Source organism: Condylura cristata, unplaced genomic scaffold (genome assembly GCF_000260355.1).
Source record: "Condylura cristata isolate star-nosed mole 26May11 unplaced genomic scaffold, ConCri1.0 scaffold00001, whole genome shotgun sequence".
Lineage (NCBI taxonomy): Eukaryota > Metazoa > Chordata > Mammalia > Eulipotyphla > Talpidae > Condylura > Condylura cristata.
The window spans coordinates 88,434,664-88,460,207 of record NW_004567102.1 but is presented as its reverse complement, the minus strand read 5'-3'; the positions used below and the strand labels follow the sequence as shown (position 1 = coordinate 88,460,207).

The window sequence follows — 25,544 nt, the reverse complement described above, 5'->3', positions numbered from 1 at the left end:
GAGGGGAAGGGAGGGTTGGGGAGGGGAAGGAGGGGAGGGGGACAGAGGGGAAGGGAGGGTTGGGGAGGGGAAGGAGGGGGCGGCGAAGGGCCGGAGGCAGCCTCGGGGAGGGTAACGGGGTGGGTGGTGAGCATGGTATGAAGACGAGACTGTAGAGTTGGGAAACTACACCCGAAAAACAAACACAGTGTCCACCCACTTTACCTCGATAGACACACTTGGGGGGAGAATGGGCAGCCGGGAGGGGCGCAGCGGGCCCCTCGGCCACAGCCACCCAGCGCCCGCCCCCAGCGCTCGGCTGAGCCCACCTCCCGCCGGCTGCCCTCTGGCCCTCTGGTCTCTCGCGATGACCGATGACCGCCCCTGAGGCCTCCTTGGCTCCCAAGTGCGGTGCTGCCGCCGGGGGCCAGAGGCACAGACAAGAGGCCGTCGAGCCGCTGTCCTGCTGGAAGGGCCGGGCTGGCCCGGGTGGGGAGCGAGGCTGGGTGCCCTTTAGGAACCGGCCCAGGCGGCAGACCGCAGGCTTTTGTTTCTGGGCCAGAAACAGGGAGGAAGTGGGACGGCTGGAGCAGGTGGGAGAAGGCACGCCCGGCCGGCACCTGCTCCCACCCGGCTGACCGGCTCAGGACTCCCCAGGGTCCTGGACAATCTTCATTCCTGGACACAGGCCTGCAGGCCAGCATGCTGGCCCGTGCACTTGCTTTTGGGTTCAGTCCATCAGAAGTGGCCCCGACTGCCAGGAAAGGTGCAGGGGGCATGGCAGTGGGGGCTGCGGCCGCAGGGAAGGGGTCGCCAGGCGCAAGGGGCCCGGTCCACCAGGGCAAGCCACTGGGCACCACCCCCCGCCCCCCGGGGACCCCGCTGCTGTTGTCACAGGGAACCCCGGGCCCCTGGCATTCCGCACCGTCCTGGGCTCACGCTGACGTCCTGCCGGAGTAAGACAGGCTGGGAGAGAAACAGACTGTCTCAAAGGCCGGCGCCCATGACGCTGATGGCTTCCTCTTAGTCAGAAGCTAGACTCGACCTTCTTTTCTTTAAAAAGTAGACTAAAATTACACATTTCAATGTCTTTTAAATACCTCATGACTCTTTCAATAAACGTAAATCTACCACTTAACACTCCATCTGCGGGGAGGTTCTCATCTGAGTGACGCTAAGAAACAGATGAAATGCTCGTGCTGGAAAAGCAACATGGAAAAGCAAACTGCATCATCCCAACACGTGTATCGCCGCCCAACACGAACTGGGCTTCTGACGGGGCTCCGTCTCGGCTGGGCTCCTGCGGCCACAGTGTCCTCTCGGCCGCACGGCTGCCGCTGCGGTGCGGCGTTCACGCTCACCGTTTCCGAAACGCAGGTGCCGTGTACCGCTGTAAATCACTTTTTACTTCTCTCCTCCGCGATGAACGGTGCACTCGGCACAGAGGCCTCTGTCGCCAGCAGCCTGCCCGGCGCCCAGTCAGCCGCAGCACCCACGCGGGACGGGGGAGGCGCCTCGGGCAAACGGACGACGGTGGGCGCCCGCCCGCCCTGCAGCTCCCGCCGCTCCGTGCTGTCGATGTCTCGGCTCTGAGAGTACAAGGCGCCGCTGTCGCCCAGACCCTTGACTACAGGGCAGACGCCTTGTACGCTACAACAGGAAAGGGCTGTGGTGTGTGACCCATCAGGCGGTGTCCCCGAAGCATACGAGCCACCTGCCCCGGGGAGGGTCTCTGCCCGGCACCAAGCCCACACCCTGACCCTGGCAGGAGGGGCGGGAGGCGGGCGAGCGGTCTCTGCCCCACGTGTCTGCTCCCTTGTGTGCTGTCCTGGGGCTGCCGGCATGTCCGAAAGGGGACAGAAAGGGGGCACGCGACATGCATCCGCGTGGCTCTTTAGACCCCTGCTATTTAAGATGTGCAAAGTACTTTTCACAAAGGAAATGCAGATTTGCATGTGCTCATAAAATATTTATGTTGCAATATACAAAACAGTCACTTATGATCCCTTAATAAGTCTTTAAGTAGAATAGGAACTTAATTAAAATATAATTTGTTAATTCATTAGTCTTGGGTTATAACTTTGACACTGATTTTCAGTAATTACTAGGGCCTGACAGCGCACTTGCATTCGGTTACTTCCCTGGCAGTTTCCTTTTTAGCACTTGCTCCTTTCTGCTATCACCACATTTTAAACAGGAAAACACACCCCGCTAGGCTCCTCTCATAAAAGGAGCCCGAGAGCACCCCCGGGCGCCTTGCTGCAGCGTCTCTTTCTGCACAGCGCCTCCCCGGCCCACCCAGCGCCGGGGCCTGTCCTCGGCGACAGCGTCCATCACCCCACTTTGCTCGTCTTCCTGCTTCCGCAACATGCCTGCCTGCTTGTCGCTTGCCTCCTGTTGCCTCGGAGTCACCGTGAAGACGGGGTGTCTGGTTTGCCCATTTCCGTATTTCCCGTGTCGAGAAGGCGCAGGGGGTTAGTCCAGCTGCACACACAGCAGGTCAGGGCGTGGTAACGACTGACTAGGTAAGTGAGCGCCACTTTCCAAGTTGTGTCAGCATCGCCTCGCTGATGCAGGTGGAGCTGACACGTCGCTGAGAATACACTTGCAGTACAAGCGCCAGACTGTTTCAGGTAAGCAACGTCTCTGTACAAGCAACAGGCAATGTACAGCCCTAGAAGGACTGCAGACTGTATTCTATGTAACATTTTTTAAAATATTCATTTTTGTACAAGAATGGTGTATAGGCCAGAGGTGTGGGGGTGAGCGGACTCCCCAGAGACAGAGTGGGGAGCTGAACAGGCAGATGCACTGAAACCCACTGCTGAGGGGAGCTGTGGGGAGACCAGACAGGAGGGGTGTTCCATGCCCTGTGGGTCAGCTCCGGGGCGGGACTGAACTCCACCATGGTGATGACAGTGCAGAGACTCAACCCCGAGACCACCAAAGAGGCACCAAACTATATTCTACATGGAAATAAAAAATGAATAGCTGACCAGAGAACTATGGGGCGTGCAAATAAAATTTTTAAAGTCTGACTATTCTCTTTCTTACATCCTGAGTAGAGGAAAACTCAAATAGCTACTATATTAAACAAAATGCGTAGCATGCAAAAATAAACTATTTTAATGAACTTATAAAAACTTCAGCTTTAAACTATTTTCTCTTGACATGTCAGGACCTGTCCTGTCTTTCCACCGCCACAGGGAAATGGGAACAGACTTCGCTGACAGCCTGAGGCTAGGAATAGGCTGGGCTCAACCTCCCAGGAAGTGGCACTAGGCCCCGAGCAAAGGAAGAAGGTGGAAAGGAGATGGCATACACACGCAAAGCTTTCTGATGTACAGAATACAAGAGCACACATGACGAGAAACCCACGCCACATAGTGTTTAGAAGTCAAATAATGATATTTTACATGAAAAACATGCAAATTTTCTTCCCAAGAAATTTTCTATAATACTGGTATTTTCCATAAAGGATGTATAAAGTTCTCTATTTCTGAAAACTGATGCACTATAGTGTCACTGACCACACAAAATATTACTGGTAATATCGCTACTAATGTATTTTCCACCACCCTTTCTTCTCTTTCCCCAATTGCACCGTTAAAATCATGAGATTCTACATTTCTACTCCATAAAATGAACCATCTGCTAAATTGCTGCTTGAGACTTGAAGCTAGTCCCAATGGTTAGTTTATTAAATGCAATAAGTTACAATAATGAAAAGCTGAAAATTATAACCCATACAGAAAGAGAAAACAAGAGATTCCCAAACAGAATTATAAAAATTTTAACCTTTGTATTTTTTGACTTGTGGTTTTAATATTACCATATTAATACACTAGCACTTCTTAAACTGTATTTTAAAAATATGAAAGAGAGAGAAATACACAGTAAAGAGCATACAAATCTTTTATGATTTTGTATCTTTACCCAATCATTGCTAAGAATAGGGATTAATAGATCTCTAGCAATTCTTCCTGTGATGGTTGAATTATAAAAACAAAATTCTCTTCAATCTAATGTAATATTCTGTTTATTTTTAAAATACAATTAATAATGTTTAGGGAAACTTTACTCAACTTACTGCAAACGAAAGCATGTAAGAAACACTTTCGGTTAATGAGTTACTGCTTCTTGAGAGATTCGCCATTACTACATTTCAACAACGGGAAGACGGAGGTCCCTTGGTGTCACCTCCTTCCACCTTCATCTGCCTATTAGTCTGCAGAATGTATAATGGAATCTTCACTCCAATACTGAAATAGGAAGTAGATGTCAGCAGACAAAAACACACACTCCATACAATCGTGGGAATTGCAAGTCGACACAAAATCATTTTCCTTATGTTTTTTCCAAGCTCAAGTTTCACTCTCTTGAAAAGAGATTAGATATCTATGTGCTTGTGAATATACACACACATACACACTCTGATTCATGCAATCCACATTTACTGATTAGATTTGTTGAATTAAAAGGGTTTCCCTAAGAAATAGAATATATTAAATGCTTGATTTTTTTAGATGAGAAAATATTAGAAGTGGTCTCACAACAAGAGAAAGATGCAACTTGATATAATTCCTTCCCCTTCTGTAGCCAGTTAAGATGTTAAGCAAATTGAGAAAGAAAACAATTTGAGAGAGCATTTGGTCAATGTGACCAAAAAAGCCAAAAAAAAAGCCAAATAAACAGTTATAAAAATATGTAACCATTCTCAAAAGTAAGGTAGGCAAATGCCAAGTTCCCAGAAGTGAAGAGGAAACTAAAATGTCCTGTTGTGAGGGGTGACCTGGGGAGGAAGCCTGCAGCTCAATTCACATGAAAATTAGCTCAGACTTTGTGCCTGTGACTGCAGACATACACCAGAAGCACACCATGGGAGGGCCTCCACACCTCAGAAAAGTTACATTCTACCATTCCACAAAAGGGAAGCTCCCAGTTGTTCAATCAGAAAGCACAAGTGGAAATAACACTTGGCAGATTCAAATTCACACTCCAGGAACCCCAGATAATAGATGAATGTGAAAGAGAGTTTAAATCGATGCATTTAAAATATATATCCTGATAAAGTCATTTAAAAAAAATCCATAAAGCAAAAAAGCAAAAAAAAGCAAATCTTTAAAAAAATAAAAATAAACCCCAGAATAGAAGTAGACTAAAAAAACACATAACACACAAGTTAAACAGTAGATTGATCCCAATTGAAGAATGTGAATTATTTTAATTGGAAGACAGATTAGAGGAAATCACCTAGAATGAAACGATGGAATAAAGAGGAAAAAAGATGTGTGAATGATAGAAAAGTTAGGATGATAAAGTCTAGTTTATACTTAATAGAGATGCCAGAAATCTTCAAATTTAAATCAGATTAGACTGATTTTCAAAAAAAGATTTTTAAAATTCACATCTCTGTACAAAAATAAATAATAGTATATGTTTCAAATATAGAGTAGAATTTTTAGTAAATGATATTGATACTGGAAATTGTCATAATTAGAGGCTACAAGCAAATGGATTGATCATCTCAAGGCCATTTGAAAGGTAAAATTTACTGCTTCATTTACTACTAACTGGACTGATGAAGGAAAAATAAAGTCTCAGCAGTCTGTACTCATTCATATATACAAATTTATGATGAACCGATCAAAAATTCTGTGGAGCCTCTCAATTTCTTGCATGTATCTACAGAAATTACTTGATTCGTGTCATAAAGCTAACAAATGTTTAACACGTATTGAATAGAGGGTTAAGGTCTATGCAAAAGCAAGCAATGTGTTCTAATACTCCATATGTACACTTTGGAAACTTTCGGTTTCCTACTTGAGTGGAGACCTAGTCCAGTCAGTAAGCTCAAGACAAACCCCAGGTGACACGGGCTACCTTGTGTCTCACCTGTTAAAAGTACTTACTCCTTAATGAGCAGGTGAGTCACTTCCCTAGGTGTTGACGAGCTAGCATTACTTCCCTATCATGGAATGCAGCCCCACAACAGACAGGCCTAAATTGGACCTGTCTGTTTTAACCAGCATCTGACAAAGGTGCCTGATGCACTGTGTCTCCCAACAAACCAGCAAATCACCTGTACACAGAAAGAGAGGAAGATTCAACACGACATAAGGACTCTCCACAAATAAAGGGGTCAGTGAAACTGCACTGAAAGAAATCACAATTCATGATTAATTCATGTTTGCAACAAGAGGTACCCACCCAGTAGGGCACTTCCTTCATCCCTCCTACATGTTGTTCTGCCACAGCTCAGAAATGGAAGATCTGGAACAAACTCAGGGGAGGGGTTTGCCTAGGCCCATCCTGTTGTGCCAAGGAGCTCCTCTTTAGTGCGAACTGCTACCTACCCTATGCCAGGTGTGCCTAGCTCTACTCAGAGTCTCAGACAACGCTGAACAGGAAGTAGGGAGAGAGACCTCCTGGTCGCACTTCGCACTGTATCCTGGAAATTGTATGCCCCGTGAATGCCAGGCAGGAGCAGAGAGGAACAGAGCTATGCACTTGCTGAATTAGGAAGCGAAGGCGTCTGTCTTCAGCTAAGTGCCAGAGGCTTCCCCTTTAGACCAACAGAGCAGGCCAGATGAGGCATGTTTCTTGGAGACCCCAGGAGTTGGCTAAGCTGAGCAGTCCACCCAAGCAGAGCTGACTAGGAAAGCTGACAATCCTAGATTTAGGGAAAGTTAGTAATATATTGGTTTTGTAAACATCCTACAGGCAAAAAGACAGAGAATAGCATCTTGAACACTTAGATGATGAGGAATTCCTTCTAGATTCACTGCTGCAGAAATCAGTGGTGTTCAGAAATAGGCATGCTAAAGGAGTCATCAAGCTTCTTGTGAAGTGTGAAATCGGTGTGGTGAAAATCCCGCCAAGACAAAAAGAAAACGAGATTTTTATCTTTAGGGAATAAATAATCAGACATGTGCACAAGACACAGTATATGTAAAGTGTGCAATGTTACTGAGGACAATATTGCTCACAACGGAGAAATATTTCAGAAAAATACGAATTCCAAGAAAAACATTAATGTCTAACAACAGGAAACTGGTCAGATACAGAACACTATAGAGATTCCCAAAGTGATTTTTAAAGTGCGTATGCATTGATGCTGCTATGACTTGCAACTACAAAGTTATTAGGACATAAGTTAAATGGTTTTAAAAATACGTACACATACACAGATTTGCAAATGCAGGGACAGATGGCCTGAAAAGTTAACACCCATAAATTAATAAAAGCTAATTCAGGTTTGTGAAACTGATGCTAATTCACATTTTTATTGTGCTTATCAGAGTTATAAAATACAAATGAATATATGATAGGAGAGCATGTGCTATTTACTCCCTTTCCTTTTTCAAGATGATAAACTTGTCTGCATAATAAGTTTAAGCCAATATGTAGAATGATATGAGTGAAGAAATGAGCAAATAAAAAGATGTTCAAGACTAAATACAGCAGTGGAACTAAAGTTTGAATTTGAGGTAACAATAGATAAGTTGACACTGAAGTAAAAAGAATATATCAGAAAAAGCTCCCGTATCTTGTTCAGTGGTTGAAGAGATGAAAATATTGAGGAAGACAATAGGGATCACAGGACAGTATGCTTACTGTCCATATATACTGGTTCTTAGAAAAAAAAAAAATAATCAATGACATTACAGAATAAACCTCAAGAATGATGTAAGAAAATACACAACTATCAGGAAACTCCTCACTTGAGAAGAAGTCCCAAGTAAACAGAATAAGCTCTCTCTCTTAAAGAATGATGGGGAAAGGGTAACTACAAAGCAGCAGCTCTGAATTATCCAGAAATGGTGCAACTACTGAGAGCGCCAAAACACAAGCTAACAAAAAATCAAAGGACAAAAACCAGATGCTCTTAGTTTCTCAGTTGTCCTATTAGAATACTAGTGCTGTTATAGTCTCCCTATATTTGAAAGGGAACGGTTGTAATTTAATTAAATTACATTAAATTGAAAAGTTAATTTCAAATCAACTTTTAAGTAGGAAAGGTGACCATTATATTGTCAAATGAGTCAAAGACTCAAGGATTCAACTTGTGTACTTGTTGCTATAAAATTGCGTAAAGACATAAGTGAACAGAGAGAGAAAAATTTATGTAAGAATTCGTGAAGTGGAAATTTAGATCTTGAAAGTTCCATTAGTTTCTCCCTTATTCAGACTAGGACGCCATCTTGAAAAGTCTGTAGGATTTCTTTGTTGTCAAGCTTTGCCTCAGGCCTGGGACGACGTCCATTCTCATACTTTGCCCCAAACACAAGGCTTTGCTTCATCTGTGTTGGAATGAACACCTGTCCCCTGCTGTGCTCACATCACGCCCCCGGTGACAGCACCGAGCCTGTGGCTGGCTCGGAGCACGGGCTGCATGGGGACAGGCCCGCCGCCCTCGCTGGGAGCCACACGGACGCACGGCTGCCCTCTCTGCTCCAAACACCTTGAGCAGTGAACGGCCTTGGACAACAGCAAGTACATTTAAACCATAGTTGTCTTTTCTGTTGTTGCTGTTGTTGAACTGGAGAGAACTATGAATTATTAATACTCCTGGGGCACTTATGTCCATGATTTATCTCCTCTCCTAATTAGGTCCTTGAATGTGGCATTGAGTTTCTTAAAAATCAGCATATGAAACACAATTTCAACAAAATGAAAGACGCCCGGTAGAAGAAAGCCTGAATGAAGTGTTCATCTTGGGATAAATGTTATCTGCTCTGTAAATTTTATCCATTTTCCAAACGTGCGACCATAATCATCTAATATATTTTAAATGGAAAAAATCAGAAAATAAGTGCATACAATTTTTGTATGCCATGTAATGACAAATATTTTAAAAGTTCTGTTTACACTAAGATCACAACTTTGCAAAAAAGAAAAAAGATACTTTCAAAAACTAAGAGTGGCATTCGATAAAGGTGGGATGATGAACGATTTAGTTATTTCTTCTACTTTTCAACAGTTTATCTTACAAAATATACATGGGTATGTATGATATTTAGAATAAAACTTTGTAAGTGATTAGAAAGATAAAAGAATCACATTTTGTATGGGTTCAACAGATCCTCCCACTCGTATTAATTTCACAAAGATTTCAATTCAGGATGACCTTTGGATAAAGGGAAAATTGTTGCCTCAAATATGAATTAAAATTGACATGATTTTTCATCAACCCTTTAATTAGATTTCACCTGGAAGAAAAGGAGACACTTTACTATGAGGCTGAAAATCCACTATGGATCGGAAGCCTCAAATGCAGGCGCCGGCTGACCACTGCAAATAGCAACATGAGACGAACACTGCCTCTCTGAACTATCGCGCTGTCCATCTGATTCCAGCTGTCATCTGTCAAAGTACTTTTGATCTCAAAAGTGCTTGAGAAAAGGAAAAGGATAAGTGACAGGTGATAAGACAGAGCGGGAACCATTCCTTAAGTGACTAATTGGAAGAGAACTGCAAATTCACCCTCAGGCAGATACAGAAAAAGCACCAAGTCCAGCTCGCGTCCCCGAGTGCAAGTCCTGACAAGCAGCCGCCAGTGCCTCTAGGTTGCAGACGGGGCGCTGGGAGCTCGGGGAGGCTGCCCACCACCAGGAGGGGGTAGCGGCCCCACTCTGGGGTGCAGGGTGTCTCGGCCAGGGCACCTCCCTCTACCCAGGCTGCTCCCATTCTCCGCAGCGGGGGCCTTTCCGTCAGCAGCAGGAGCCACCGCTGTCCTGCCACCGCTCTCCTCCCAGCTGTCAGTCGGCGGGACCTGAAACTTACAACACTGCTTGTTTCCCCTGGGCCGTGGTAATGGGCCTGTCCCTAGCCCAGGCCACCAAATCACTGTCACGTAGCGGCGGCCGACCTTTCTTTTCAATCTCTGCACTTTCCAGGAGTTATAAATCAGCTGACTTTCAAGCTCGATGAGATGGCATATGCCCTAGTTTGAAGAACAGATGGAGGCTTGGGGGAAATTGTTTCTGCAGGCTTGCTACAAGCAGCTCTGCCCCATAAAAGTGAACCATTCGCACTAATTTCTCACATAAATTACACAGGCAGCAGGGAGCACCAGCCCATTCAGCAGAAAATCTTTCATCTGGCTTTCAGAGGTCATCTAGCCAATTTAAATTAAAGTTATTTCTGATACATGGCTATATATTCATGCTGTATACTTTTAAGACATAGCAATTTACATGGAGAGAGAATGGCATTAGTTGTGTATGCAGTCCCCTCTTCCAAAAAACACCAAACCACATTAATTGCCAGAGGATTTTTTCCCCAGCACTTCTAGAATAAACTCTATTAATTAATCACAGAGGAATTAACAGTGGAATCGCGGTAGTTCTCTTGTACAAAATTCGGGTAAAGTGTCCCTTCTCTTGTAAAATTTGCCTTGCAAATTCTATGAAGGCCTGTTAATCCAAACCCAACACTGGCTCTAACTATAGCAGCAACTAGAAACCCAGGCTAACTCCAAAAGAACATTCATTCTTCCTCAAGCGAAACAAATTATTCACCTCAAACCTGCCTAAACACCCTCAAAGATGGGTTTACCTGGGGGCCGGGGGCAGGGGTTAAATGGAGCATTATTAAAAAAAAAAAAAAAGTATGAAACTGAAGGATTTTATTTCTCCTAAATTATTAAATTATTACCGAATTAATAAATTACTAAACAGAATTGCAGAATTTAGAAAACACTGTAGTGAGGGCCAATGGATCCGGTGTCACACGCAGTGTGGCTGACTTTAAATAGGAATCGTGTTTACAGATGATGAGTTAGCATGGCTTGAGGCTGATTTTAATTGTGAAAAATTAGTGCACCTTTTAATAATAATTATATCCAATAACTGTTTTTCCTAGTCGGAAATTAACAGTTAGGGCAATGAAAACAGTCACACTGACAGAGCTTTTTATAGTTCATGAATACCCACGTTGCTAAGACCTGAAAAAAAGTGAGGGAGATCACAGGCGTGCCTCGTGTCTGTGGGCGTCACACCCCGGTATTAGAACTAGAGGGTCAACACAGAACTGAGGGCACTGTCCAGACAGACGGTGGAAACTCTAAAAACTAATTTGAACACACAATTCATTTACTCACAGCATTTTCTTTTCTTTCCTATGAACTATTTCATTTTTGTAATTTTTAACTTTTTAAAATTTATTCACTTTTTCCTGAATGCTCTCTTTCTCCCGGCGGTTGGCCCCAGTTGTTCCCCCCTGCCCCACGGCACCCGGATCCATCGCCACGGTCCCCACGCCCCTCCGTACTGATCGGTATGTTCAAGTCGGACACACAGTTTTAGTGACTAAAATAGCTTAGAAAGGAAAACGCTGAGAGGCAAGGGGCCAGCCGTCCCGAGAAAGTGCCTAGGTCTGGTCGCGTAGCAGCGCCCTGAGGGCCGGCTCAGCCCAGGCCTGGAGGCCTGGAGCGGGCGGCCTGCTGCGCCTGCCTGCGCAGTCCCTGACCCGTGCGCTCATTTCTAACCAGCATTTGCTCTTTGAAGTGTTCCGTGCGCATCGCGAAACACAGACATGTCAGTATTTATGAAACAGTCTGTGGAGCCCAGCCCAATCATCTGGCCAGCCCTCCCCTTGCAGAGAGGGAAGGGGGCCTGGGGAGCGAGAGAGGAGCTCCGGGCAGTGGAGAGCAAGTGGCCTCCAGGCCCCTCCATGCCGGCCGGGCAAGCCCCAGCCCCACAATGCCCCCAGCACCGGGTCCCCAGACGACCAGCGAGAATCACAGACGGCCAAGCTGCGTCAGGCGACTCGGGACCCACGTTCATCATGCTGTAAAAAACAAATCAGCGGACCTGCTGCTTTTCGATTTCTTTTGTCTTCCTAATTATAGGCTAACTTCCTGTAGTTTGTAGTTTTTTTTAAATGGCTTAAAATCTTTTAGTAATAAAGTGGGGTATAGAGAGCAATGAGCACATTTTTTATAATTCATTGGCTAAATGTGGGTTTTATCACATAGTTCAAGTTCATTTATGTAGTCACTTTTCAATAGAAAGACAAAGTGTGCCACCTATGTTTTACTCCACACAGAAGTGCCGGTGGCAGAGAACTCCAGGGAGAGTGCTCTGGTGGGCCTTTCCCCCCCAACCCCCGGAGGGAAGGGGTGCATTGTGGGCAGTGAGGAGACGCTCTCTGAGGCCCACTCTCAGTGGGACCTGCTGTATCATCCTGACTTGCTTCATTTTTTTTCAATATAATGGGCTACCAAAGTCACCTATAAATAAATAAAGGCTAAAAAAAGAAACCCAGAATGCTTTGGACAAGGCCTGCCTCAGCCTCCAGTGCAGGCTATCCAGTGCGGAGGGGAGGGGACTTCAGACAGAGGAAAAGAGGAAGTCCATCCTGGCCTTTCCCTCTTTTGAGATCATTTGAGATTTGCAAGTTTACTTACATTTTTTTATTTAGTTACATTTACATAGGGCTGACATGCTATCCAGACGCAGCTGGACAGTGATAGGGTATCTATGTGTTGCTCCAGCCCCTCAACTGCCTGGAACATCCTTATCGATGCTCGTTATCGATTTAGTGGAAATTAACCATCTAGTGGCGTCACATCTCATGGTGTCACTCCCAGAGGGGAAGTGGTTTCTTAGGCTAGAAACGGACAAGGTGGAGGGACTAGAGAGCCTTAGGGTAGCTGCGAATGCTGAAGCCTCACAGTTCACAATAACGCGGGGTTATCTGTAAAAAGTTCAATGTCACTACTACACTTTTCTCCCAAGGTCTGTATCTAAATGGCCATTTTAATGGAAGTTGCGATTCCATATTATGTTGGAACAATAGCTTGGGGTCAGAATTTATATACAACATCATGGCAAATTTCCTAGTGCTGCCTATGATTTGCATTCAGGCTCCTCATTAGGGTGTAAGCTGCGGCTGTTATTTTGAGCTTATTCAGGTGACTAAACAAAATGATTTCTGATTCCTGCCTGCAAAGGAGGACTAGAGTGGAATCCTGGCCGCATCTTCAAAATTGGCCATGGAAAAACTAGAAGGAGGAACATGGACGCCAGAGAGTGGAACACAAACAGTGGACAAGGAGGAGGAAGACGAGGTGGGGGTGGGGCGGAAGCGGAGAGGAGGGCGTGGGAGGGCCACAGGACACCTGCTCACTCCCCTCCCGCCTCCCAAGGCGGCGCAGGTGAGGGAAACTAAGGCACAGGCTTTGGATTCCAAATGCGGAAACTCAAACGCGGTTTCTACGCGTCCGTTGTCCATGCGGATTATCTGCTTGGCAATTCACCCAGAAGCAGCCAGCTGTGTTCACCCCGGGCCCCGGGAAGGTGAGCGCCGACCTACGCTGTGTTTGCTGCAGGTCACAGCGGCAAGGAAGTGCGGGAAAAGCAGCGGCTGACGTGTTTTGTTTCAGTAGCGTGCTGTATGGTCAGGTGTCCTCCTGTCCACTGATGATCGCGAATGATTTGCTCATACCGAATGTGCGTGTTTTAAACAGCGTGAAGCATGGAGAGCTACAGGCCGGAGTCTGCCTCCAGCTTGGACACATCTAACCCTCTTTCCTAGAGTCGCACGCCAACAAGAAGCTGACAGAAATCCCCACGACGCACGTCTCTCCATGTGCCAAGCGCATGTGACAACATAGACGGCCACGGGCCCGCGCCTCGTCTGCTTCTCTGCTAGCAGGAGCTCTGCTACAGCTGCCCGCTGGGCACGCGTTTTCATGCCACTGTCTTGATGGAGCCCCGTGCCACCGGCGCGTGAACCATGCGGTCACTTACGTCACATCTAGTTAAGGGTCAAAGTGTGAACCATGCGGTCACTTACGTCACATCTAGTTAAGGGTCAGAGGTTCCGCCCTCAGCCATAAGGTATTTCCATCCACTGCCTTAGATAGTTCAGGAAAAGGGGGGGCTTCTAGCGGGGGGGTGAGCAGGTCAGCTGGTCCCGACAGACAGAGGGGGCTGGGACTTGGGCGGACAGCCACTCGCGCAGCTTCACAGCCTGGACGCCCGTGCTGTTTCGGGCCCAGTCCAGGTGTTTCAGAGGCAGGCACTCAGCGTCCTGGTGCAGGCCTTCTCACCGGGCACACCATTTCATGCACCCACAGCCCCTCTGGAGTCCTTGGGCGTGACAAGGAGGGAGGAGAGGGCACCAGTGTTTGCCCTGGGGGAGCACAGCTACCCCGGAACCTTTGGAGATGGCAAGCGAAACGTGCCTGACCGAGGCCCTACGGCCTGGCCGTGTGGGGCAGGACCGGGTGGGCTCTGGGCTCATTTTATTTTTCAGGGTAGGGGGGAGCAGGTGCTCCCAAGCTTATGTTTAATACCTTTAATATTTTATTTTCGACTTCAGAGTAGCACCAGAGAAATGCGGTTAGCAAGGTCTCAGTGATGGAAGCCCACAGGTTACAGGAGAAGATGCTTCTTTAAATGTACGCTATTATCCTGCCACAGGCAGCAAATAAATTGCTTCCTCTTTATTCCAACCCTTCAGCTTGCTGAATCGGTACTACAGTCAATAGCAGCTTAAAAGAATTAATATAGCTATAAAAAAGAAAAGCAGTTTATATCCCTACTGACTGTGGGATTATCAAAGATAAAGCAAAACGTTTCATCCTATATTTTTATTATTTTCAAGATGAGTTTTCCGCTTCGCTTTTGACACCTCTAAGAGATACTAATAAGATTATTTTAACAGGTCAAAATAAGCCTGTAAATTATTTTTACTGGTGCAGTTTTACTGATTATGAGAAACACCATAATCTTTTTATAAAGAAACATGGCCTATCCTTTTACTCAAAAACAGTGGGTTTTGAAATATTTCCGAGTCATTTTCTATGAACCATTATATAGACCAACACAAAATCCATGTAACTAACCAAATACAAGAGATTCAAAAACCAGTGAGATTTAAAGAAAATGTACTTCTACTAACACTAAGATACCGATATTAGTTACATTTGCTATTTTTTCTGCATCCACCACACATTTAATGGCGACGGGGAAAAGCAAGATGAAATGTCCTGTATCCCCCTAAAACAAACGGATGAAAAAATTCCGGAACAAGGACACCTTCAGATTTCTTTTTTCAGACAATTTGTAAGGATTTTAAGCTCAGCCACTGTCAGCTTACTGCTCCGGACTTCTTTCTTAAGATGCTTACTTAGATCATTCCTCCCCTGATGCTTTAATTTTTAACTTGAACGCACGTGTTGCTAATCACAAATAATCCCCCCACAGGCCTTCAGGCGGGGCTGCGGGCTGAGTTACACGGGTCCGGTAACTCATTTGGCCCAAACGACCTGCCTGCCCCAACGAGCCGAACCTCAGCAGCCAGGCCCTGCTGCCCGCAGGTCGAGCAGCCCTTCTGGCTGGCAAGCATCACCCAAAGCCAAGTCGTTGGTAACAAAAACATAACAGCAGGCGCGGGTTAGGGATCAGCGTTCATTTTTTAAACCAACGTCAGCGCCTTCTCCAGTGACGAGACTGGCACGTTTTTACAAATGGCCTCAGTGGGCCTTTCAGAGAGAAACGGGTCATTAGGCAATGCATTTATTCGGAAGCCAATTAACCTTGTGTCAGGCAATGTCGGGGCAGTAATGGCTTCCACGGTGGCCTCTGCCAGGCCCTGGCAGCCTCCGCCCTGCGCAGACAGCACAGCCTGCTTGTGCAGCCAGCGCCCACTTCCAGGGGCAGCCCGCCCTGACCTCGCCATTTAGGTAATTAAAGCTTCCATTTGGAAGTGTCCTGCAGGAAGGGGAAATTGGGGGGAGATAGATGGCTGCTTCTCCACGCACCTTCCCTCAGTTCCATCACTTGATGGACTGCTGGGACAGGCTGGGCGGCCAGGTCCTCACAAAAATAGAGATGAATCGGGCAGCAGGCAATTCTCTACAGCAAAGCAACTCTGTCATTTTCTTTTTTGCAGGCTGTAATTTAATTGTTAGCCCAGGTGGACGGCTGCCACGGCCAAGCGCTTCCCCACTCCCGGAGCCCAGGGCCGGCCAGAGGCAGCAGCAGAAGCAGCTGCCCCCCACTTACCTTCCAGGCGATTTTGTTTCCTTTGGAGTCGTGCTCCAGGGCAATCGGGAAGTCTCCCCGCTCGTAAAATTTGCGAAAGGCGGTGGGCTTGGTGGGCCTTTCCTTAAAGGCTCCGGCAGCCGGAGGGCCTCGCACCTTCAAAGGAAGGAACCAAAATGAAGAATGATATAAAATACACACACACACACACACACAATTTTAAAAAGAGGGAACCAGCTTTTAAAACCATCCACGGAATAAGGCTTTACTGTTTAAATTTTTCGATAAAATATTCTGGAAGCTAAAGACCAAATCTACTAGTGACCGCAAAAATCTCACTGGCCCAAGCATTTGGAGAGGAACTGTATCTTACAACGGCTGGGGGGTCTGCTTTACTCCGGCTCCTTCAGAAAATGTTCCCAGGAAATGTCTCTTAAAGGTATCACCTGACCAGGAGAGAAGGCTTAACTTTTGTGTAAGAAAACATGGGGTGGAGGTGCGTAACTGGGAGTGTGAAAGTGTGGGTTCTCTTACCTGAAGCACCCTGCTTACAACCTTGCTGGTGGCTGGGCAGGTGACCCCGCCGCTGAAGCACCCCAGTCCCCCCCAAATGCCACTGTGCTCTCCCCTCTCCTGCCCATTGTCATCCCTCTTCCTCTAGATGCCTCAGCTCCACCGTCAGGTTTCAAGGGCTGTTTTTAAAGTTTGTTTCTGTCTGAATTTTTGTTTGGTTTCTCCACATTTCACCTATAAATGACACTGTCTGGTATTAACTTTCTCCTTATTTCACTTAGCACCACCCCCCAACTCCACTCCCCCTGCTGCAAATGGTGTGAGATTATCATTTTTGATTGCTGAGTAGTATTCCATTGTGTATATAGACCAGTCATCTGGGTCCACTTATCTGTCTGGAAGTATTTAGATGCCCAGGGCTTGGCTCTTACAAATAATGCTGCAGTAAACCTAACCATGGAACTTTCCTTTCAAATTAGTGTTTATGTTTATGCCTAGAAGTGGAATTGCTGGTGGTTGGCAGGTACACTTTGGATCTTTCGAGAAACCTCTAAAACTGCTCTCCACAAAGGCTGGGCCAGTCCACATTCCCATCCATGGTGTACGGAGCGTCTTTTTCTCCACACCCTCATTAGTACCTGTTGATCCTGGCTACCTTATTTTGGGCCATTCTCCCAGGTGTAAGGTGGCATCTCCGTGTGGGTTTGATTAGCATGTCCCTAATGGTAAGTGGTGATGGGCATTTCTTCATGTGCCTGTGGCTAGAATGTCTTCTTTGGAGAAGTGCCTATCAGTCAGTGTTAGCACTTTTTTTTTTTAAATTTATTTATTATGCATACAGAACCAGGGTGCAGGCCAGAGGTGCAGGGGCATTGAGAGGCTTCCCCAGAGACAGAGTGGGGAGCAGAACGGATCGACGAAGTACACTGCCGAGGGAGCAGTGGGCGGGTCAGGGGAATTCTGCTGCTCCATGTGGGTCACCCCTGGGGCTGGGATCGAACCTGCACCGAAGCTGCCGCTAGTGTCACAGTGCTGTGCTTTAACCTGCTGTGCCACCAAGGAGGGCCCAGTGTTAACATTTCTAAGAGTCCTCATAACTGCAGTTCTAATCTCAGGTTTGATATACTTAGGGGCATACTGAAGCAATAAATTTAAAATATTTACTTTGTGCATAAAACAGCATTATTTGTTCTCATGTTATGAATATTAACCAAGCTATAAAAATGTGATAGAAAATTAAGTCATGATAAATGAATCTTAAAAGAAAAATGGTGGTCTACTATATGCATATATAAATACATTTGATAATATGAATTTATAAGTAGCACTAGAACAGATTCTATGAAGATCATTTCCAAAACTGAGATTTTTTTTAGCAAAGAAGAAATGCTGCATTTTGAGTTATAAACACTGAGTTTATTTTTCCAATCTGATTTTTATTATGCAATCATTTATTAGATGTTCAAATTCAAAGTAATTGGTGAACTCTTTAGAAAAACAAAGAACACTGTATTGTTTCTTAAATATTGTGTAGATATTGGCCCTCCCTGGTGGCACAGCGGGTTAGGATGCACCCCTGCAAACCAGCTGCAGCCACTTCAGTGCGAGTTCCATCCCCGCCGGGAGGTGACCACACCACGCGGCAGACCCCTCCTTTCTCCCCGCTGCTCCCCTTAACAGTGTACTTGGTCGATCTGCCTGTTCTGCTCCCCGCTTTGTCTCTGGTGAAGCCTCTCACCTCCCCTGCTCCTCTGGCCGGTACCCCAGTTCTGTGTGCATAAATAAATAAATCTTTAAAAAAATCATCTAAATAGGATTATCTTTCCCTGTTTAAAAAAGGTAAAAACTAGTCACTTACTACTTTTAAAATGACTATTTTGCTAATCCTTAATAAGGACAAGATACCAAGTAAGTAACATTACTATTTTACACTATTATTTGTTTTTAATGTTTTGTGAAAAGCTTAAGTTTTCTCATAAATAAAAAACCTGGTGATACAACCAGTGTATGAGGAACGCCAAGTACCCCTCATCTAACTCACATCAGAGGGCCCACACTCGACGCGGAGCGGGACATGGAGAAACACCTGAGGGCCAAATGCCGACTTGCATGGAGAGAAAGATCCGGAAAGCAGCTGCTGGGGTGACCTCCGCTCCCCACATGGGCACTGTCCTCAGCATGTGGCCTCGAGGACACAGGCAGCACCGGTCGTGGGCAAGCCAGAGCCCGCTCTCTCGCCAACGGCCTGAAGTCCGCTCTGGGCTGGGCCTGCAGCCACCGTTCCTGGCCCAGGTCTGTCAGTGCCGGGTGGCGCCGAGCAGGGGGGAGGGATGCGGGGGACGGGGGGGTCAGCTAAGCCAGCAGCACAGAGCACCTCAGGCTGCCGGCTGCACCTCTGCAGTCATGGCGCTAAAAAGTTGGAACCACATTTTTAGGGGCAGGGAGGGCTTATAAGGAATCAGCCACCTTTTATTTTGCCAAGAAGTTACTTTATTTTTAAAGATTTATTTATTTATGCATAAAGAACTGGGGTACAGGCCAGAGGTGCAGGGGTGGTGAGAGGATTCACAGAGACAAGTGGGGAGCAGAACAGGCAGACTGACCAAGTCCACTGCTGAGGGGAGCAGCGGGCGGGTCAGGTGAGGTCTGCCGCGCCCTGTGGGTCACCACCAGGGCCGGGATCGAAGTCACACTGAAGCGGCTTTAGCTTCTCAGTGCTGCACTTTAACCCGCTGCACCCCCAGGGAGGGTCCCCAACAAGTTACATGTTAAACAGGATACTGTCTGCCATCAAGTCACCATTTCATCACACCCCTGCCCCCCAGAAGAGTGGGAACATAATCTAAAGAAAGAAGCCCTGTGCGGTTTCTTCAGTCATTACAACCTTGCATGGGCGTGCACAGGTGTGTGTGCGCATGTGTGAGGTGTGCATGCACGTGGATGTGTGCTTGTACATGCGTGTTGGTGTGTGTGTGCATGTGTGTGCATGTGTGCGTGCATGGGCATGCATGTGTGGTGTGCGTGTGGGGGGGTGTGTCGGTGTGTGTGTGTGTGCACTGTTACTGCGCAATGCTGCTTACCTGTCAGCGGAATATTATTCAGTCGTTAAAGGAACGACCTTGCTACTTGTGACCGGATGGAACCTGAGGCCACTGCGCTGAGTGACCTCAGCTAGACAGAGAGACAAGCTCTTGGATCTCACAGCTGGAATCACTTTCCCAGTTGCTTTCCGACTTCCTATGGAAACCCGATGGCGGCATCTCGTGAGACGCTGGGCCTTAGTTCTCCTGACTCACCCACCCTACCCAGCCCGCTCTCTGGCAGCAACGCAGGGAGGTGCCCCTCAGACTGCCGGAGAGCTGCAGAAGCTCGGGTGCCGCCGGGCCTCTCTGGCCCCCCGTGAGCATCTCCACCATGCGGACTGGGGCTGGGGGTCGCAGCACCAGAGGCCTCCGCTGGCACCTGCTGCCACGAGAGGTAGCAGCGCCCTGTTACTGCCCCTACAGGGACACCCCGGGGGCAGGGGCTCAGGATCTCGCTAGCGTGACAACCCTGGACACGGATGGGGGAAGAGGCTTCTGCTGTGGGCTGGGTGGGGCCCAAGCTCACGGCAGTCCCAAGGACACTGGGTTCGGGGACTCTCCTGACCTGGACGAGGCGACAGGTCTAGTTCCTCACTGAAAACGTGGGTGACCTGCACGGCCGTGTCCGCAGGTCGGGGGCTGCTCACCCACTAACCACCCTCATCAGGTGCTTGGAGGCCAGGTTATTACTGAGCCTGCTGGCAGCAAACTTATTTGTTTCATCCATCAAAAATTCCCTTGAGATCATCCATCTTTCTCCCTTTTCTTCATATTTCTCTGAAAATCAATTTCTCGTTTGTCTTTTGTCTCCTATGCTAAATATATTCTCATCTCTCTGACTCTAAACTAAAAACCCTAATTGCCCATTTCTTCAGGGAGTGAACACATCCCCAGGCAGCTCAGAAGACACTTGATAAATTGTTATAAATCACGTGCTCCCTCTGTCTCCCTGTTTTCATAGGCTCAGGACAGAACGGGCTCCGTACCCACAGCTCCACGGAAATCATTTACACATTATCCACGTTAATATTCAATAACGCGACAGTGGGGAAACTCTTTCTTGAGTTTCTTTATTCCTTGTCTATATATTTCTGCCATTCACTTTGAAACACTTTAATTTTTTTTTATTCTGCCGTAGGTCCATTCTAAGTAGCTACTGGAATTTTAGAAGTTGTAACTTGCAAAGCTGACGGAATGTCTCGCTTAGACCCTGTCTGCAGTTCGCTGTGGCTGTGGCTAACTTCCTGCACCGCCCGCCCCCGCGCCCTGGGTGAACTTTCAGTCCCGAGTGAGCTTTCTAAGAACACGCCGTTTGCTCATGGCACGCAACCTAGTCTCACGTTCCAAGTAATACTAAAACTCCATACGTGAAAAATCAAGTGAGATTGAAGCCTCTGAATGTGTAATGAAGACACGACGACTGGGGATCACACAGATGGGTGTTGCTTGATTAAATGACCTGAACACCAATCAAAAATGCTATTAGGAGTCCTTAGGTGAGTCCCATATTTGCAGAGGAAGAGGAGCTACCATATATTTTATTTAACGTCTTAGGAATTTTACCCCTATCTGTTATAAATAATGTAAAGCAAATAAGAAACATAAATCAAACTAGATTTGTGGGGAAATGCAATTAGGATGTGCCTGACTGGTGGGGACTCTCCATAAACCAATTAGGAAGAATGGATGTCGCAGTGAAATGCTTTTAATAAAATCTAATGCACTTGGGATCCAAGATATTGAATGCACTTTGAAGTGACTGTAGATGACAGAGTACTTTCTAGGCCTACATTATTGAGTGTGCTGTAATGGGTTGAGGACTGAGATCACAGTCTGTCACTAGTAATAATTAGTAGGAAGGAATTTGAGGTGCTCTAAAATTCTTCATCATTTACTTGGAAAGTTTCCACTTCTGTGTTTTTATCTTCAAGCATACACTGAAGCTGATCTTTAAAAGAGACTTTCACTTCCAGTGGGCAATGACATGCAGCTATTCCGCTTGGCCCAGTTACCCAAATCACTGGTGTTGAAACAATACACGCAGAGACATTCGTTTCTCGTCTTCATCAGCTTCTATCTGGGAAACAGGACTGCATGATGGTGGGGCTTCTGGGGGTGGGGATGTGTCCCCTCCTGGCCACTGGGGCACTGGATTGCCAGGCCCCAGGAAGTACCATGAAATCCAGTGCCTGTCCATTTAGCAAATGTAGTTATTTTAATGCATCAAGAGTTTTGAAGTGCCCAAGACCAGCAGATGAGCAAGGAAATGCTTGCCAGTCTTACCATCAGCCACTGTTGTAACTATTCAACAATCTAATATACTACAATGAAGAATGCAAAATTGGAATAGTGCTGCTTTGTTAGCAGAAGCCACAGAAAAGTAACGAGAGCCTTCCATATATATATGCGTGTGTGTGTGTACACTATCTTGCTATATATAATATCTCAAAAAAAAAACACATAAAATGTGTGTGTGTGATGAGTCTATAGGGACTCTATATACAAAATCTATTAAACATACAGTGGAATCCTGAAAAATTCAGGTCCCAAATTAAAATTCTTATGGTGTGGGCATCTGTTATGTATTTTAGGAAGATAATTCTGCCAAGATTTAACAAGAAGGCCAGTGCAACGACTGGAACTAAGCTGATCAGTCTGGACTTCTCTGCACTGGTCCAGAACAAGACAGCAAAGGCCTTAAATTAGGGTGACATCTTGAATAATAAGAGAACGGCTAATAGTATATCAATTGATTTTCAAACATTATTGGTTTCAACAAAACCCTTATGAAATGACCTTACTAACAAGGAAACCAAAGCTTAGAGAGGTTCAATACATGGCAGAAATCACAGAGCTCATGGGTACAGGAACCAGCTTTGACTCCCCAGTCCCGGGCGGCCATAGAGCTCTCTCAGTCCCTCGGGTACTGGCAAGAATCTAGAGAGGCAGAGATTCCCTAGGACACGTGGCCTGATGGAGAAGGACAGCGGAAAGCAGAGGTCAGACATAAGCCTTGGGCCACAGAGATGTGCACAGCTGTTTAAATCATCGAAACATTAACCCCAACGGAAGACTTAGCCAGCGCTTAGAATTCCAGCTCCTGCTAATGATTTTGTGTTTCCCTTCCAAACATTTACAAAATATATATATATGTCATAATTCATCTTTTTTATGTCCTTTCCATTTACTGTACCTTTTCCCTTAGTACAAAATGTTTTGATGTTGCTATTAGTAACAAAATTTCATTTTTGTGGCTAAACAATATTTCACCAGCTCTTTGCAGTTATACAGTGAAATTTATGTTATTTTCATTTTTGCCTTTTACAATATCATCATCAGTATCTCAAGCAAATCACATCCTCCATATTTGCTGTGGTTTCCTCAGGCAGAGCCCCCGGCATGTGACAGTAAGGCCGGGACTTATACGCAGGATTCTTGGACACAGAAAGTTCTGCTACCCAGTCTCCCTAGGCGGCTATGCCAGAACACCACCACCTAGACCATAGATCTTGATAGCAGAAGGTGTCGTTTTGGAGGCTGAGAATTTGAGATAAGGGTGCCAGGAACTGAGATTCTGGTGAGAATCCATTTCCAGGCTTGCAGAATTTTGCCTTCGTCCTGAGTCCTCACGTGGGAGAGAGTGACAGAGAAGGAAGGAGGAAGATTTGCAATGGGAGAGGAGGGAGAGAGAGAGACGACACTTCTTTCCATCTTTCTTCCTCTTCTTGCAAGGCAATGTGGGGCCCCCATTCTCATCCACCTAATCACCTCCCAGAGGCACCGCCTCCCAGCCCCTCAGAGGAGGCTAAAGCTTCAACGCGTCAGTTGGGCCGGGCTGGGGGAGCAAGCGTTCATCTAGAAGCCGTACATCTTCTTGTTGGGTGTGGACTGTCGCGTAACCACTGAGGATGACACTTTCCTGCCCGTGTGTACGTGCTACATCTGAACACAGAGCACGCTCATGTCGTAGGCACATCCTGTGTGAGCTTTTTAAGATCAAAAGACAGTAACTATTTGCTAGCAATATCTCCTCCCCTTCTGTTTTTCATTTTTATTTCATTAGCACTTGAAGTTTTCCATTTTGTAGGGAACTCTCATTATTTTTACTTGCTCTCTCGCCTCCAGCTTCACCTTCTCTGCATCACTCTTCTGTCTGCTGCACAATGAATATTCTAATAGGCTAAACCACATCTCTCATCTGCTTAAAACCCATCAATGATTTCTCACTGACACCACGGTCCACAGAGACGTCTGCAAGCTGCCTGCTTCCCTTCAGTCCCTCCCCGCAGGCAGCCCGGCGCAAGTCCAGCCTAAGAACCCACAGCTCCGAATGTGCTCCTGGGTCTCCGAGCAGCCGCCCCGAGCCTGCGCTTCTCCTTCACTCCTTGTCTCGGGTCACTACCAAATCACCTTCCGCATCAGCAGAAACAGCACCGGCGACCTCTAAGTTCTCCTTGATAAACTACACATTGTCCTGCAGTGAGATCAGCCCCTTCAGATTAGGCCTGGGGCCAGCACCTAGACCTGCCATCCACCCATGACAGCAATGTGCACGAAGATTATCTGGGGGTCTTGGCCTCTGGTAAAGCTAGTCTATATCAGGTGTTGAGTCAAGACCTTGGATGCAGGAGAATTCTCCCCTAAGGGAGACTTCTGGGGAGAGAAGGCTGAGGACCGGAAGCACCCTCTGGAGATTTAATAACAAATGGACTGCACAGGGGACAGGGAAGAACAGCCAGTGGGAGCCGAGGAGTGACGGAGAGACAGACGCTGCCAAAGGACTCTGCAGGTGAGAGGGGCAAGGTCTGGGTGGGCGGTTGGTTGGGTGACACCTTTGGAAGTAAAAAGGTGATAGAGGCACGGTGGCATGGCCATGCTGGCTGAGGGCTGCCCCGTGGGCGAGGGCGGCCCCTCCGCTAGTCTCCCCACCTCCCGCCTGAGAGGCGAGCACCGTGGGACTGCTGGGAGTAGGACAGGGCTAGTGGTCACTGCCAACAGGAAGGAGGAGGATATTAATGGGTTCTTGCAGTGGAACTCATACATTATTTAATCGCCTATAAAACAAGAAGATTTTAGAAAATAAGATGGAGGTTCCCCCGTTATCTGAAAGCAGAGTGGTGCATGCAATCATTTGTTACCAGAAACTGCATAAACGGAGCCGCCGTTACCGTTACTACACTGGAGAAAATCCCGAACCCTTGCAGCCCTCTCACTGCCCCCCCCACCCACCCCCCCAATAAACAGCCCTGTCGTGTCAGATAACACACAGAGCCGAGAGCCACCGAGCCACGGGGAAAGCAGGAGTGAGAGGACAAGCCCTGGGAAGGGCTTGGGGAGCCCTCCTGCTTTTCGGGGTGCTACAGCTAAAATGGTTCTCTGCAAGGTACATGCTGGATGCTGGTGTCCTTTCCACTGAGGCCACAACGAGGAACTTTCTTCCCCTTAGTGAAAACGGACTCGAAGGAGGCTTGTGGCGGGGGCTGGGCGCAGGCTCGGGCAGGGTGCTCGCTGCTGGGCCTGAGGGGTGGGGCCTGGCGCCCCTAAACCAGGAGCGCCCCACAGCGGTTTCCGCGGCAGTGATCCCCTCAACAGCCTGAGACAACTCGCAAGCAGGAGAGAGGCTGGGTCCCCTCTCCTTGGACCCTGGGGGACCAACTCTGATGTGTGCGCCCCGAAGGCCCAGCGGAGGCTGCCGTCTGCGAGGTCCCCCGCTGCGCCCCCCAGGCCCCCCAGGGCCTCCCCAGGGGCTCGGGCTGCCGCCAGGGGTAGAGGAGGAGCCAGGCCCCCCCTCCAAGGCATTTTCCTGACAGGAGCGTGGTCTCTGCACCGCCAGGGCCGGGTGCTGTCAGGCTCAGCCTGGGAAATGCCCCCCCCCCAGGGCTGCGCGGCCCCAGAGCCCCCGCCAGCCCTCCCGAAGCCAGCCAGGCGCGACCCCGCGAAAGCCGCACCTGGAAGGCCTCGGAGCAGCTGC

General features: G+C 47.3%; 1 protein-coding gene across 1 annotated transcript in view; it reads right to left on the bottom strand.

The window, feature by feature from the left end:
- The window catches only part of PACRG (PARK2 co-regulated), a 225,426-nt gene that overhangs the window by 147,968 nt on the left and 51,914 nt on the right, over positions 1–25,544 (bottom strand). The window contains exon 2 of the mRNA XM_004674176.1: positions 15,999–16,133. Coding sequence (XP_004674233.1) covers positions 15,999–16,133 — 135 coding nt within the window. The remainder of the gene's footprint in view (positions 1–15,998; positions 16,134–25,544) is intronic.